This window comes from Gracilinanus agilis, chromosome 3 (assembly GCF_016433145.1).
Source record: "Gracilinanus agilis isolate LMUSP501 chromosome 3, AgileGrace, whole genome shotgun sequence".
NCBI lineage: Eukaryota > Metazoa > Chordata > Mammalia > Didelphimorphia > Didelphidae > Gracilinanus > Gracilinanus agilis.
In genome coordinates, this window is record NC_058132.1 from 603,094,870 (window position 1) to 603,111,023 (window position 16,154).

The 16,154-nt window shown below is 38.1% G+C and overlaps 1 protein-coding gene across 1 annotated transcript in view; it reads right to left on the minus strand.

The window, feature by feature from the left end:
- Positions 1-972: 972 nt before the first annotated feature.
- PLEKHM3 (pleckstrin homology domain containing M3) overlaps positions 973-16,154 on the minus strand; it is a 223,759-nt gene continuing 208,577 nt past the window's right edge. Inside the window, exon 8 of the mRNA XM_044670694.1 lies at positions 973-1,150. Within this exon, the coding sequence (XP_044526629.1) occupies positions 973-1,150 (178 nt within the window). The remainder of the gene's footprint in view (positions 1,151-16,154) is intronic.

Here is a 16,154-nt window from a genome sequence, read left to right on the forward strand (position 1 = left end):
GAAGGCATCTTCTCCTGGAATAGGATCACTACAGACTGTATTTACCAGTCTATTAGTTGCAGCATTGAGTAAAATTATAGAATTTCTTCCAAGTCCAGCCCCATTAAAAGTCACAAATATCACCCCTGTTGACAGGACACTGGGCTTTTCTGTGGCAATTCTGATTTAAAATAGCTGTGAATATAGTGAATATGGCCTAAGGCTCCCCCCTCCCCCCACCAATGAAGAGAATGCTGTTGGGATATATGTCGACATTCTGATTAATTTTTTCATAGAAATCTTATCTTTTATAAGGAAGCAAAATTTATAAGTATAACTTAAAAATCAGAGCTAGCTCCATTCAACTGGGATGAATGCTGTCAGAAGAAGCACCTGTGAGTGACTTCTAAGTATTCTGCTTGGGGTAGGTGAAATACTGACAGGGGGATTGTTGTTCCTATGGCAGAAACTAAGATGAGGGGATCTAACCAGTGACAGAGGGTCTGGGAAGGAGCCAAGAGGAATCACTGTATTCTGAAAACTTCCCCATGAAACAGATGCTTCAGCTTCTGTGAAGGCTAAAAATAAATAACAACAACAACAAAATCACCCAAAGCACTGTTGTTGCTTACTAAATGACAACCCTAGAATGAAATAATAAGCAAGGCAGAAAATGTTTCTGCCCATACAATAAAATGGCTCCGGAGGGCCCCAAAGAAAAAAGTCTGTGACCTCTAAAGCATTGTTGAAGCAGCTGAACATCATGACAAAATGTAATCCGGCTAGTAGTAATTTGCAAGCCACGAAGGCTCCACAGTCCTTTTGACAGTCCCTATGCACATAGGAAAACATCTACATCTACGTGTCAGCATCTCTAGCTAAAGGACAGTCACCTCTTCCCGCCATCATATGTGTCTGGCTTGTTCAGAAGTTGTTCTGCCACCTGTCATCACACCAGCAGATCGTTCTCCCCCCAGGGCCTGTGGCTGGCGGTCATGTGTTCTGGTAAGACAGCTCAAACATGCTGCATGCCTCTTCCAGGCTCTCATCCATATTTAGTCTCCTCCAGAAGGATTTCTGCTTCTTTTGTAGCTCTCGTCGGACACATCTGGGACAGGGGACTGACTTCACTTTGCACTCCGAGTGGAAAACTGCTCCACAGCTTTCACACCTGTAAAACCCAAGCAGGGACATGAATGAGGGGAACACAATCATCTGATATCCAGAGTCCCTCCCCGGCAGATCCTGGGCCATTTCAAATATATGCTTTTGGTATAATCAGGGCAGAATGCAATATTTTACATCTGGGAACAGCTAATACAGTTTGGTTGCTTTTCCTTTCTTAAGTGTCAATGTTTTATTTCATTTGGGTAAAAAATTTTTTCCCTTTCAGAGAGTTAGTCCTTCAGGAGCACATGACTCTGGGGGGCTCAGAAATCAACCACTATTTCTCAAGTTAGAGATAATAATGGCTAAGTTACTGCATCTTTTACTTTTCCCACATGTGAAAAGGAACATTGTTAGTCACAGTAGAGAGTAGGAGGGAGTAGCTAAAGAATGACTGTGAACTAGCTTGCCAATAGAAAGGGAACAATTTCTATGAAATAGTTTTAAGAGTTTACAGGAGTTTAAGTGGTTTCCCCTTAACTCAAAACCCCTAGCTGAGATCCTGAAATGCTAAAATAATTTGATCGTCTAATTCTGAATTTCATTCCTGCAATTCATAAAAATAAAGAGTAAACTTAAAAGTCCATCTTTAGACAAAACGAAGATAAACATAAAAAGAGAACAGGTTTAAAAAAACAATAATTTAGAGAGATGAGACATTCCATAAGAATGACTAGTTTGTTTAGCTAAGTGAAAGCCAGTTCAAGGTTTCTGAATGGGTTGTTTCTTCTGAAAACTTTAATAATCTATAATTGACAAGCATAACTAAAGAGGGTGGAATGGATAGCCTGAATACTTAAATTAAGTTCTCATCATTCTCCTTACAAGTACCAGCAACACTTCTTTTCTCCTAGGAGTTATGAGAAGACCTCATTCATTAGTTCTACCAGGGCTTGGTGAGAACCCTATACTGGTCCACAGCCCTGGACTAGAGCAAGGGCTCTGAGTAGGAATGAGAATTAGGAGATAAAATAAATCAAATCCTTGAGGTTGGAGCCTGTGATTTATACTTGTTCATCATTCTTTTCTGCCTGTTTCTCACAGATGAATAAGTGAAAGAGACCTCATAGTCTAGTCAGGAGGTTGTAACAGGGATGCTGAGGAGCTGACAAGGAGAGAGATGTAAGTGTTGGCCAACTATAAAGAATAGTTCACTCTTCCCTCCTCATCAATGAGGGGTATCTGGAAAGGGCAACAACTAAATGTAGTTCTGTTGGGTAGTTGGAATTAGGGACATCTGGAAACAGACAATGCTTTTATATGTGGCAAAGGGTGGCTGGAGGTTGGTCTAAAGTCCCTGAATGCTACAGTAAAGCAGAGGAGATAGTGGAATAGTGAGAGTTGAGAGAAGAATGATCAGGGAAGCATGGAGAGTGTGTAGGCCCATGATACTTTGGTGCTTGCCTTGGCTCTCCAGAATGTGTATGGGGCTGTAGACAGAGAATAAGGGTTTATAACCTAACTATTATAAACCCCATTTACAGAGATTATGCCAGCATAATTCAAGTAATAAGAAGAGTCATGACATTAGGTTCTGCCTAGGACAGTTTATCTGAGCTTAGTCCTTGGTTTCTATTCCAAAGAAACCTACTGGTGAGAAGAAGGATAGAAGGGTCGGGCAATGTAATGGGTGAAGGCAGTCACTGCTACACTTAGGGCTCAGCAAGAGACCAGTGAATGTGGTGATCATTTCTTTGCCCATACCAGATTATTTGTATGACTCAGCGATGAAAACATCTTCTGTGCCCTCATTCCCCCTGCCCCACAAACTGAAAGGAGACCTTTTGGGACTGGGCTAACATAACAGTACATATGCTCTAGGTCAGTGATGGGCAAACTATTCCCCGTGAGCCAGATCCAGGCCGTAGTTTGCCCATCACTGCCTTTAAGACATAGTGCTACAAATTTTTTTTAGCTCGTATGCTGGCAGCCTTTGAGAGCTGGGCAGCTAAGAGTGTCTACACTTGACTAAGGAAAGCCTTTGATGGATGAGGAAATCTTATTACTAGAAACTACGCTAGGTTTAAGAAGGAGTTCTGTCCAGTGAACAGTTATCCATCTAGGACCCAGGATGCCATAGCTCCAATGGTAGGTATTTGTCAGGGTGTGAGCTTCTTTCTTGAATATACAAAAAAGTTTTGCCAGGGGATAATCATTTTGGGCTGGACTCAGGGAGGAAGTTTTGGTGGAGATCTTTAAGAAGGACTTGAATGAAGACTGCTTAGGCTACCTGCTTCAGATAACTTGGCAAATGTGATGAATATGTGTGTTTAATAACAGAATCAATCTTTCAACAAACATTTTAAATATGGGGACATTAGAAGAGAAGGTGAGCATGAGACTGAAAGGAGGAGAAAAGTGGGGAGAAAAATAAGATTAAATAGGCAAGAAAGTTCTGAACCTATGCATTTGTAGGCTAACTAGTAATTGAAGATTTTTAAGGGTTATCAATATAGGGGATGCCATAGCCTAGGCCTATGTTGGTGAACCTATGGCACACATGCCAGAGGGGGCTGCTCCCTTCCCCCTCTCCATGCACACCTGAGGACATTTGTCACATCACCCTTCCCTCTGCCCAGCAGCCCAATGGGAACGCTTCTTCCCTCTCCTGTCTGGGGTAAGGTGTGGGGCTCACATGTGCAGGAATGTTGCAGTTTGAGCACTGGGTCTCTGAAAGATTTACCATCATTGGTCTAGGCTTTCAGTACATATGCTTTAGGTCAGTGATGGGCAAACTATTCCCTGAGGGCCAGACCCAGGCCATAGTTTGCCCATCACTGCGTTAAGCAATTCCCTAATCACTATACCCCCACATCCAGATATAGTGATTAGGGAATTGCTTAAGGCAGTGATAGGCAAACTATGGCCTAGATCTAGCCCACGGGGAATAGTTTGCCCATCACTGCTCTAGGTCATATGGTCCACCACCAAAGTTAGTGGTCCTGAGTTTAGGAAGGGAAGGGACAATCTATAGTTAGTTAGAAGAGGCCAGAGAAATAACCACTAGAGGCCAGCCAGAGACCTCAACTCCCCAGAATTTATTAGAAGTAGGGCCATCCAAATTTGGTTTCATTGATGGATAATACTTCTAAATTCAGGCTGTCTGCTCAGTTGGATTAACCCTTGCAAAAAGGCAGCATGATGATAAGAAAGAGCAACAGACTTGGAGTTAGAGGGTTGGTTGCTGCCACTTGTTGTGTGGTTGTAGGCAAGACATTTAACATCTCAATTGAATTATCTATAAAATGAAGGAGGTAGAAGATGATATCTAAGGTTCCACAGACAACTTTCATAATCTGAGAAAGGCAGACAAAAGGTAGATTGAAATAAGTTATTAGAACCTTTTCCTATGTAGAAGACTACAGAACGGATCCTCAGTTACCCAGCAAGCAGGGATAACAGAATTTTTAGAGGGTTAGACAGGACCTCATGGGCCTATTCAAGCCTCATTTGAAAAGAGATTCCGTCTACAATATACCTAACAAGTGGTCATCAACCTTTGTTTAAAGCCATTGAGTAAGAGAGAAACTACTACCCCAAGGCAGCACATTCCATTATGGGATACTGTTCTATTTTTTCTTTAAATAGTGTCCCAAATCATCTCTTTGTACCTTTTAGCTATTACTCCTACTTTCAGCCTCTGGTACCAAGCACAAGAAATCTAACACTCTTCTAGGTGATAGTCTTTTAAATACTTGAAGTCAGGTATCAAGTCCACCCCAAATCTTCTTTTCACAGGATATATCCTGTTCCTTCAGTAGATCCCTAGATGACATCCTTCACCATCTTGTTTACTCTACCCTGGACACTTTTCAGTTCATCAGTGTCTATCCTAAGATATGCTTCCAAGAACTGAACACAACATTCTAGATGTGACCCAACCAGGGCCAATTCCCTATTAGCTAAATTTGTTCTGTCATTTCTAGTCCAATGAAAATTTTATTTAATAGAGAAAACAGACATAAAATAAGCATTGAATAGCTTTTGCAATCTTTCCATCCTATTCATCCTGAATCATTGTCCTATACTTTACTTGATCTTTATTCCTGGAAGAGTTAAAACCCATTTTGGTTATGCTTAGCATTCCTTGATAGCCTTATCTTATTCTGGGCTTTTGCATTCTTGACACTACTAAATATTTTTAAATTGATGTTCTTTGTTTTGTCATACCCTGTTTCCCACTATGGTCCCCCTCAGTGGAGTTAAATAAAATTGGTCAACATAGCAACTGCATATGACATTGTATGAAACATTCTGTACCAGGAGTGTCCCATCTCTATTGAGAGGAGGGATTGATATTCTCTTATCTATTCTCTAGAACCAGGGTTTGTCAACAGATTTAATGAGTTCATCTTCTTTTTCATGTTATTTTGTTTAGTCATTGCGTAAATGGCTAAGCTACATACCAAAAAGATGGTGGATTAGTCACTTTCTTCAGAGCTTTTCAATACTCCAAACTCTTTTGACCCCAAAGAAATTATGAACCAGATGAAGAGCAATCAATGAGAAGAACTGTTTAGATTAGATTCTAGCTACTACAGCTGAATTGTTGAATTAGCCAAGCTTTACTTCCACTCTTTATTCTCTAAGGGGAAGAGACTAGGCAACCTAAGACCTGAAATTGTTCTGGGCCAAAATGAAAGAGGAGGAGCTAACATTCTGATGGGCTCTATTCCATAGGGTTCCCATTGTATAGTGTGAAGGGGCAATGATCCCTGGTCTACAATTCTGGTTTACACTGCTTTGACCAAGTAGCTAGACAGTGTTCTGGGGAGGTATTGCCTTTGCCATATATGCACAATCTGCCTGAAGCTTCTGCCTAATCATCACTAAGGCTACACCAATGGGTCTATCCTCTACTTCCATGCATTACCCTTTGGTTTCATTTTCCCTTTTAAGACTGCCCTTGATGTCTAAATTGATTCATGTGTGTGATAAATTGCAGTGTTCTAGATTTATACCAGGCCATGTCCCAAGGTAAAACTGACAGTAAGTTCCTATTTCTTTTATAAATATATACAGTTGTTTATTTTTTTGTAAATGGTTTCAGTGAAGATGGTCCAAGTAGCATAATGTAGAAAATGTTAAACAGCTTATGCATGAAATACTGAGTTTTTGAATAAATAATCAATGAAATGGAAGTATTTATTATAGCTCTTAGGACTTTGCAACTCTAAGAAGCTGATGACTAATCAGTATAAGAAAGGTCTCTATATTATTAAGCCAAAAAAAAAAAAACCACAGATGAAATACTTTATTATTCCCCCCAAAACTGAATGTTGACTGAGACTGGAACTAACAATATAGGAATAATAACATGAATATGGAAAATGTCAATTATTTGAGCAACTCATGGTCTTTAAAAAGCATCATCTCATATAAAATTAACATGTCATTATTATTTCATTAAATTTACTTAAACACTTCAAGGATCTTTGATTTCAGTGGTGTTTATCATTGAAGTATGTTACCTTCCCCCGCATTCATGCCATACTAGATTGTTTAATGAGTTCCTGATGCCTACAGCATTGTTAACCTTGTGGCCAATCTTTCTGTGTTGATTTTGTGGCTGATTCCTTCTGAATTTAGATAGGCTTATTTTCACATGACAGATACATTACTATGCTTGCACCTGAAAATTCTCCAGCTTTGCTGGAACCTACCAGAGCTTATTTTCTGCTGAAATAGTCTTTGAGAATCAAGTTCAGCTTCACACCATGATGATACATCAGAGTATAACTTTAGTGGAGATAGAAAATAATTAAACTCCCCAATGCACATTTTCCCAGCTGAATTGTAACAAAGATGCTATTCTTTTGATAACTCATTATGTTCTTTCACCAAAATATGATGAGCAATTAAAGCATAAAACTGCACTAAGACTTTTGAGGTACACAGCATTATACAAAAGTCTATCCATCTATTCATCCATGCATAAAATCAGTTATTATATATTGGCTTGAACCTGAATTAGTATAGAGCAGTAATGTCTAACTCAAATAGAAGGGACTGAATATTGACTTAGAAAACCACAAGTTAACATTATCTATGTTGTACTGTATTTTTATTTATGATATTAAACATTTCCCACTTATATTTTAATCTGGTTTGCTGTGAGGAAACTCCTGTTAATGCAATATACAAATGCTTTGTAATCAATAGTGTGACATAAGGTGCCATGACTTACCCTGGGACCCAAAGCTTCCATATATGACAGAAAAAGACTTGAGCCCAGGTCTTCCTGACTCAAAGTTCAGCACTCAAGACTCTCTACTATGCTGTCTGGCCAGAACTGTCATTACCTACTAAACTTTCTTTGCCATTTCCTTTATCTATAAAATACATTTATTAGTGTTATTTTGCATTTATTGATGGTTACTTAGATTGATGAATGCTTAATCACCTAAATATACCTCACCAGGCCTTGGAGAGTAAATTAATAAGCAGGGCTATGGACAAGTTTGCTATAACTTTATAATAGATTCAATACACTTGGCAGGTTAGGCATGAAAAATACATACAATTGAGAAATATGCTCATTAGTGGCACAGTGAAAAGGACCCTGGGACTGCCTACTAGTTTTTAATATCCCAAATTGGATGACAAATAAAGTGCTAAAAGTTCATTAAATTTGAAAACTGTTAGAATGCTGAGGCTGGAGGGACTTCTGTGATCATCTAACCCAACCACCTCATTTTATACATGAGAAAATTGAGATGCACAAGATTTGCTTAAGGACACACAGTGAGTCACTTAGAGAACTAGGACTGAACTTGGGTCCAGGGCTATTTTCTCTGCACCACATTATTTAATATTGTTTTTTTTCCTAATCCTGTGTTGAAGCCTGGTTGTCTGTGAGAATGAACTGAGAGCTGTCAAATTACTCATCTACCACTTTTGGAACCTGCTGCTTGGCTGGTCAATGCTGCCACACTAGCAGGGATTATTTGCCCTCTCTCATACTCCTGCCAGTAAGGAGTAGGATCCTCTCTGGGTTGCTTATCAGCTTTCTGTCCCTCTTTTCTCCCTATTATTGGGATAAAGGACTGAGTCTTGTGGTCTCATGTTTCTTCGTTCCCAGGTCTTCAGCCAGTACTCCTTCAGGTGGGTAGATCTGGGAGCTAACCCAGCCCAAGTTAACCAGCAACTCAGGTTGGGTTTAATAGTCTCTACCAAAAATCTCCCACAAGCAGATGACAGTCTTCCTTCTGGATCCCAGGAAATCAGGGTACAAACTCCACTTCCTCTGAGGTCTCCCCAGGGTCAGTTACAACTTGTCCCCAACCACCATGGAGTCCATCCCAGAGAGAGCAACCACACTTTCTGCTTCCCCATTCCACTTAGAATCCTTCAGCCCTGCCTGCTAAGTCTCCTAAATACTCATTTATTAATCTTCCTCACAACAAAACTGAGTATAGGAGGGGCTCCTTGACACACCAAAGGCTTTGTTTTGTGCCTGTTGGTTACACCTCTGCAGGCGCTTATCATTAAGCTGATACTAATGGTGATTTTATCAAATTATTGCCCTTCTCCTTCCCCTCCTCAGTCCCCTGGACTAGCCAGTGATTTATAAGGAACATAATTCTGTATTCTTCTAGTGCCATTCACTTATCTTCATTGATAGCAAAGTCCCCAGTGAATGCGGGAGATTGAGTCTTATCAGAAATTTCTGGTGCAATGAACACCCATAGGATGATGGAAAGACCAAGTACACCTGCTTATTTGAACCAAAGGTCAGTAACTGAGACCAAAGGTCAGTAACTGAGAAAAGTAAGAGATAAAAATGAATGATTTCAAAATCAAATTCTATTTTCAGACAATTTGTAACCCAAACAGTGTAGTGTGTAAAATGAACAAACAAAAGGCCTTCATTTATCTACTTTTCTTCATATGGAAGGAAAAAGAAAATGGAGGGAAGAAGAGGGAAAACTTCATCAAGTAGAATTTAAGGAGCAACAGGCATTGAAAAGTTGAACACTGCTGTGCTCTGCTTGCCATAAAAATACACATATATTGCTAACCTAAGAGGTGAATTCAGAGAAAAGAGGAAAACAGTGAGTGAATATTGTATTACAAAAGATCCTTCAAAATTGAAAAGCTTCTGTACAAACAAAATGAATGGCTAAGTTGAGTAGGAAATATTTTTCAGAAATATCTCAGATAAGAGTTTGGTATATAAGACAATTAGCAGAAACCCATAAGATCAAACAATATGAACAAATAGTTCTTAAAAATGTAAAACTATTAATATTTATATGAATGTTAAAATATCATTAATAATAAGAGAAAAACAAATGAAAACAACTCAGTAAATTGGTAAAGATGAGAGTAATCAGTGTCAGAGGTGTGGTGGGAAGATAGGCACACTTGTATTGTGAATATAGTTATGAATTATAATAAACATTATGGAAAGAAGTTATCTAAACCAATCCAATAAATACTTATTAGGTGCTTACCATGTGCCAGGTACTGTGCTAAGCACCAGGGGTTTAATGAATAAAAAAGACAGTCTCTGCTCTCAAGGAACTTATAGTCTAAAAGGGAGATGGCACACAAAAGGAGACAGGAAAGTGAATGAGAGGTAGGAGGATAAGACACCAGGGAGTACAGGTGCCAGGGTATCTTGTTCTGTGGAATTGAAATAAGGCAAGGCAGCAGATACTAACTGGACTTTGACCCAAGATTCTACTATTAGGCATATTCTCCAAGGAGATCACTGATAAGAAGATAACACCAAAATATTTATAACATACTTTCTGTGGTAGCCAAGTAAGTGCCCATTGAATGGAAAATGGCTTAACAAATTCTGGTAGAGTATGAATATAATATTACTGTGCTATAAGAAATAATTAATATGAGAAATACAGAGAAGCATGGAAAGACATGAACTGATGCAGAGTTAGCAGAGCCAATTCCCCTCTCCCACCCCCAGAATATACACACAACCTTAATAATGTAACTGGAAAGAACCACTACAAAACAATTGAAAGTGAATGTTGCAAAATTACAAGGAACAAGAATGGTCCCAAAGAAGAAATATTAGAAGATACCTCTCTATAATCCTTTGCAGAGGTATGGGGCACATAGGAGTAGAGTACTACATGTAGTTTCAATTCATTGCTAGGTTTTGTTGATTATTTTCTTCTTCCTTTTTTCTCTTACTTAAAGATATTCTTTGTTATACAGAATGGCTCACTGGGATAATAAGGGAAAAGACTTGTACAAAAATATTTATACTAAAAAATAAATATTAATAAATGTTTAAAAAATATTTATAGTCACGCTCTTTGTGGTGGCAAAAAATTGGAAAATGAGGGGATACCCTTCGATTGGGGAATGGCTGAACAAATTGTGGTATCTGTTGGTGATGGAATACTATTATGCTGAAAGGAATAATGAACTGAAGGAATTCCATGTGAACTGGAACAACCTCCAGGACTTGATGCAGAGTGAAAGGAGCAGAACCAGGAGAACCTTATACACAGAGATGGATACACTGTGGGCACAATCGAATGTAATGGACTTCTCTATTAGCAGCACAATGCAATGATCCGGGACGATTCTGAGGGACTTATGAGAAAGAACACTATTCACATCCAGAGGAAGAACTGTGGGAGTAGAAACACAGAAGAAAAACAACTACTTGATCACATGGTTCGATGGGGATATGATTGGGGATATAGACTCTAAGTGATTACCCTAATGCAAATATTAATAATATAGAAATAGGTCTTGATCAATGACACATATAAAACCCAGTGGAATTGCTCATTGGCTACAGGGGTGAGGGTGGAAGGAAGGGAGGGAAAGAACATGAATCATGTAACCATGGGAAAATAGCCTAAATTAATTAATTAAATAAGTTTTCAGATTAAAAAAACAAACAACTTCCAACACCAAAAAAAAAAAAAAAAAAAAGGCTTACTAGGAGGTGGAAGAAGAGGGTTACAGGAAGGATTAAGGTGATGTAAAATCATATCAATATAACTTATTTTTAATTAAAAGAATTTTCATTTAACAAATGGATTCACTAGTTCCTTCTCAAAAGTAGCTCTTCTTTTTTTATTTAAGAGGCAATTTATGGTCACAGATCCTTTTTAGGAACATGTTTTTTTGTCCGAGACAGAGAACTACCAACAATCATGCCTACTTTGATGGAAATGAAAGAAAAATTTCCCTTATTGTAATAAGAAAATGAAAGGAATGGAAGTGAGGGAATTTGCCATTGTTCAAACCAAACATCTGAAGGGCAGGTGAGTTATGGAATCCTCAGACAGTTTCAATGGTAACAGGAATTCTTCACTTCCAAGAATTTTCCTACCTGTACTTCCGGAAACTATTTTCTGTAACACCAACACCTCTAAGAAATCATGATTGGAGTAGGAAGTGTTGAAGCAGTACTAAACTGGTCTATGGTTCAGCAACCATCTATTTTTTATGATGCCAATCTTTATGGTCACAAAGTAAAAATAAAAGACAGAATTCTATCTAGCCTAGCAAAGAGACTAAGGAGTTCCCCAGGAGCCAGAGGGGATAGAACCTTTAGAGGATAACTTTAGATCAAAACAGGGCTAGATTGGGACTTAAACAATTGTCAGTGTTGGAAGGGTTTCTGATTGGTAGTTGGAAAGCCTGCTTCTTTTTACAAAACAATGAATACAGAATTACAAGGGGGAATAATCACTGTTTTCAAGAACACAGTGATCTTTCATTTCAGAATTCTCTATTTTACTGTAACTGATTATGACAACTCTGCACAACTTAAAGGAACTTTAGAACTCAAAACTAAGTCCACTGATTGACTGATGCTCTCAAACACAGGGGTCCTCCTGCTTGACCTTTCTACATCTTTACTTTTGAGTCATTTTGCCACTGCATCTATTGCTTTCATTTATTTACTTATTTATTTATCTATCCATTTATTTATTTGCTCGTTCTGTTATTATTATCTGTTTGCTCGTTCATTTATTTACTTATTTATCTATTTGCTTGCTTATTTATTTATTTATTTATTTGTTTATTTGTTTGTTTGTTTGTTTATTTATTTATTTATGTATCTACGCATTTATTTATTTATGTATTAATTATTGTTTTGGTACCACAGAAAACAAAGAACTTGTTCTTTCACTTTTCAGCATTACAGATGACTAAACTACAGGAAGGAATATTTGCTATGGAGCAAAGTCTACCAAGTGGTTATTTAGTTTTCACCTTAACACATCAGTTGACTCACTATTTTTAATCTCACCAGGAAAAGAATCATAGGGCAGTCAGAGGAGGCTCTTAAATAGACCAAGAAAAGTGAATTTGCTCCCAGTGTGGCTGTCTTATATTCCTTGTTACATCACCAGGATACTACCAAAGTCAATTGAAATACTTGGCTAAAATATCATCTTCAAAAAAATAACTTTTTATCTCCTGAAAAACAACTGAATTTTTATGTACACATTTTAGGATTAGAAGCACCCTCAGAGACTATCTAATCTAACTCATCCCTAAATTAGAATCCACTCTACAAACAGTCCCTTTTCCTGAACACATTTAGTTAGGGGAAACCCACAACCTCCCCAAATAGCCATTGTTCTTTGGGAATTGTTTAGGTAGTTTTTGCTTACGACAAACCTAAAATCACTTCTGTCCAACCTCTACCCACTGTCCCTAGTTCTGTGGTGGGACTGAGAACCAGTCTAATTTCTCCACAGGAGAAGGGCTATTACATACTTGAAGACACTCTTTATGTCCTTTCTTTAAATCCTCTCTTCTCTAGGCTAAAAATTTCCTGTTCCTTCACCAGACCCTCACATGAGACAGATTTGAGGTCCTTCATCATTTTGGTTGCCCTCTTCCAGACAAATTCCATTTTTATCAATGTCCTTCCTAAAATGTTGTACTCAGAAATGGATATGATATTCCTGATGTGCTCTGTGCAGGGCAAAGCACAGTTGCATTGTCACCTCCCTAGTTTCTGGACACTGTCTCTGTTAATGGATTAAGTTTTCCTGGTTGCCAGATCATACTGACAGACTCACATTGAGCTTGGAGTCCAATCAAATCCCCAGATAGTTTTGGGATGATCTTTTGTCTAGCCACACCTCCACCATCTTGATTTTTTTTTTTTTGCACCCAGTGGAAACATCTGCAATACTAAATTTTACCTCTCTCTTACCTATCACAAAGTACATGAAGAAAATAAATAGCAGTTCTTGCTTTCCTTTGTATCCCCAGAACTTAGCACAGTGCTTGGCCTATAGTAGAAAGGACTTAAATGTTTGTTTGGACAGAATACTCTTACTACATATGAAATGATAAGATCGTAATTAATATATGGCATTTTCTCTATTTCATGACTCCTTGGGTCAGTGGTTCAGAGAACTAATGTAACCAGTAGCAACCCTACTTGTCATATTTCATACTTGTGTTTTCAGTGTGGCTACAGTCAGAAGTGATAGACCAAATTAAATGGGATGGCAAATTTGTCTTGCAGAACTCCTCTTTCCCCCTAAATGCTTCCCTCTTCAGAAATTCCCTATTACTGTCAAGGATATCACCTTTCTCCTTGTCACTCAGGCTTACAAGTTTGATATCATCCTTGACTCTTCATTGCCACTCAACTCCCATAGGTAATCTGTTGTCAGATCTCATAATTTCTTCCTTGAGAACATACCTTGTATAGATCCCCTTCTCTCCACTCAAACAGCCATCACCTAGGTACCACCTCATCATCCTCTATCTGGATTACTGCAACAGCCTTCCAAAAGACGTCTCTGTCTCAAGGTTCTCCATTCTCCATTCAGCTACCAAAGAGATTTTCTTAAATTGTAGGTATAATTATGTTTCCATACAACTTGATAAACTCCATTGACTCCCTATTATTTTCAGGATCAAATTGTAAGTCCACAATTTGGTATTAAATTTAATATAGTGAAAATTATCCATTTCATATCCTATAATGCTATCTTTTTTTCCCCTTATCTCTTGTTTGGTCCTAAATTCTTCATTTATCCAAAGACCTGATGGGCAAATTATTCCATACTCCCCTCATTTTCTTATTGTATTATCCTTTATGTTTAAATCATCTACCCATTTTGACCTTAGCTTAGAGGGTGAGATGTTGGGTTGTCTTCAGTCTCTGTCATACCACTTTTCCAGTTTTCCCAACAGTTTTTGTCAATTAGTGAGTTCTTGTTCCCAAAGCTTGGATATTTTGAATTATCAAACCCTAAACTACTATGATTATTTATTACTAGGTATTGCATATCTAATCTATCCCACAGATCCACCACTCTATTACCCAATAAAAGATTTTTTGGATAATTACTACTTTTAATACAGTTTGAGATCTGGCACTGCTAGGCCTCCTTCCTTTACATTTTTTCCATTAATTCCCTTGATATTCTTGATGAATTTTGTTATTATTATCCTGGGCAAGTCACTTAACCCTAATTGCCTAGCTTTTATCACTCTTCTGCTTTAGAATTGATATCAATTCCAAGACTGAAGGTAAGGGTAAAACAAAACAAAACAAAACAAAAAAACCTAAGGGGGAAGCTGGGGGGCTAAGTGGATTGAGAGCCAGGACTAGATTTGGGTGGTCCTAGGTTCAAATCTGGCCTCAGATACTTCCTAGCTGGGTGACCCTGGGCAAGTCACTTAACCCCCATTGCCTAGCCCTTGTTACTCTTTTGCTTTGGAACCAATATACGGTATTGATTCCAAGACAGAAGGTAAGGGTTATTTAAAAAAAAAAAAAAAAAAAAAAAAAAAGCTTTTTCTACGACTTCTGTTGGGTTTTTTTATTGATAAGGTCAATTATGCTAATAGTTTTCCCAATATCGATCCATCCCTATATTCCTGATATAAAACTCATCTGGTCATTTTAAAAATCCTTTTGATATATTGTTATAATCTCCTTCCTGGTATTTGATTTAAAAATTTTGTACCCATACTCATTAGGGAGATTGGTCTAATAATTTTCTTTATTTTTCCTCTTCAGCAAGACCCAGGTCAAATCCCACCTTCTGCAGGAGGCCTTTTCCCCTCTCCTCATCATCCCTCCCTCCAAACTCCCCTCTCCTCTGGGATTATGTTTCTGCTTCTCTCTCTCTCTCTCTCTCTCTCTCTCTCTCTCTCTCTCTCTCTCTCTCTCTCTCTCTCATAGGCAGGGACTATGGTTTTTTTTTACTTTATATATCCAAAACAATGCCTGGCCCATAGTAAGCCTTTAATAAATATTTGCTGACTAACTGAAATGATGATCTAGGTATATTACTTTATATATGATATGCCTCAGCATGCTCTGGGGTTAGTGATAATATCCTCCTATGGCCACCAGCAGCCTTATCGCTCTGCCTTCCTGAGACATGGCAGGTAACTATGAATTTTGATTCTTAAAGATCAACTCAGCTTGGAAAAAGTCTGTATTTTATTCATAGTAATGCTATTCTCTGTTACAAAGATTACAGTATTGACCCATCAGTATATCTGGTGTTTTAGCTTTATTATATCGATTGGTTTATACAATCCATCCATTTCATTCTACCTGGTCTACCTTATAAAGAACTGAAAACATCTTTGAGCTATGCCACAGAGTAAAGCCCAGAATAGAATTGAATTCATGTATTCATTAGTTTGGTGGTTTAATAAAGGAGCTAATTAACCAGTGGAAGACTTTTCTTTATGGCAAGTTTCCATGGGAATCGTCAAGATAGGTTCTCCCAATACTCTTCTTCCCTTGGCCTTGCTTTTCTCCCTCAGAGTTCCTCCTCATTTCCTCACTGTCTTTGCCAGTTCCCTGTTCTGTCTTCTTTTTTTCATTTCTTTCTGCTATCTCTTCGCTTCTTAGAGCCTCACTTTTCTCACCTGTAAAATGAGTGGATGAGGTGATTTTCATAGTCATTTCTAATACTTAACTTACGATCCTAAGTAATAATTTCTGTAAGAGTCTCCTCTAGTATTATAATAAAGCAGCAAGAATTCCTGGTTATAATGTTTCCTGCTGCTGAATCCTG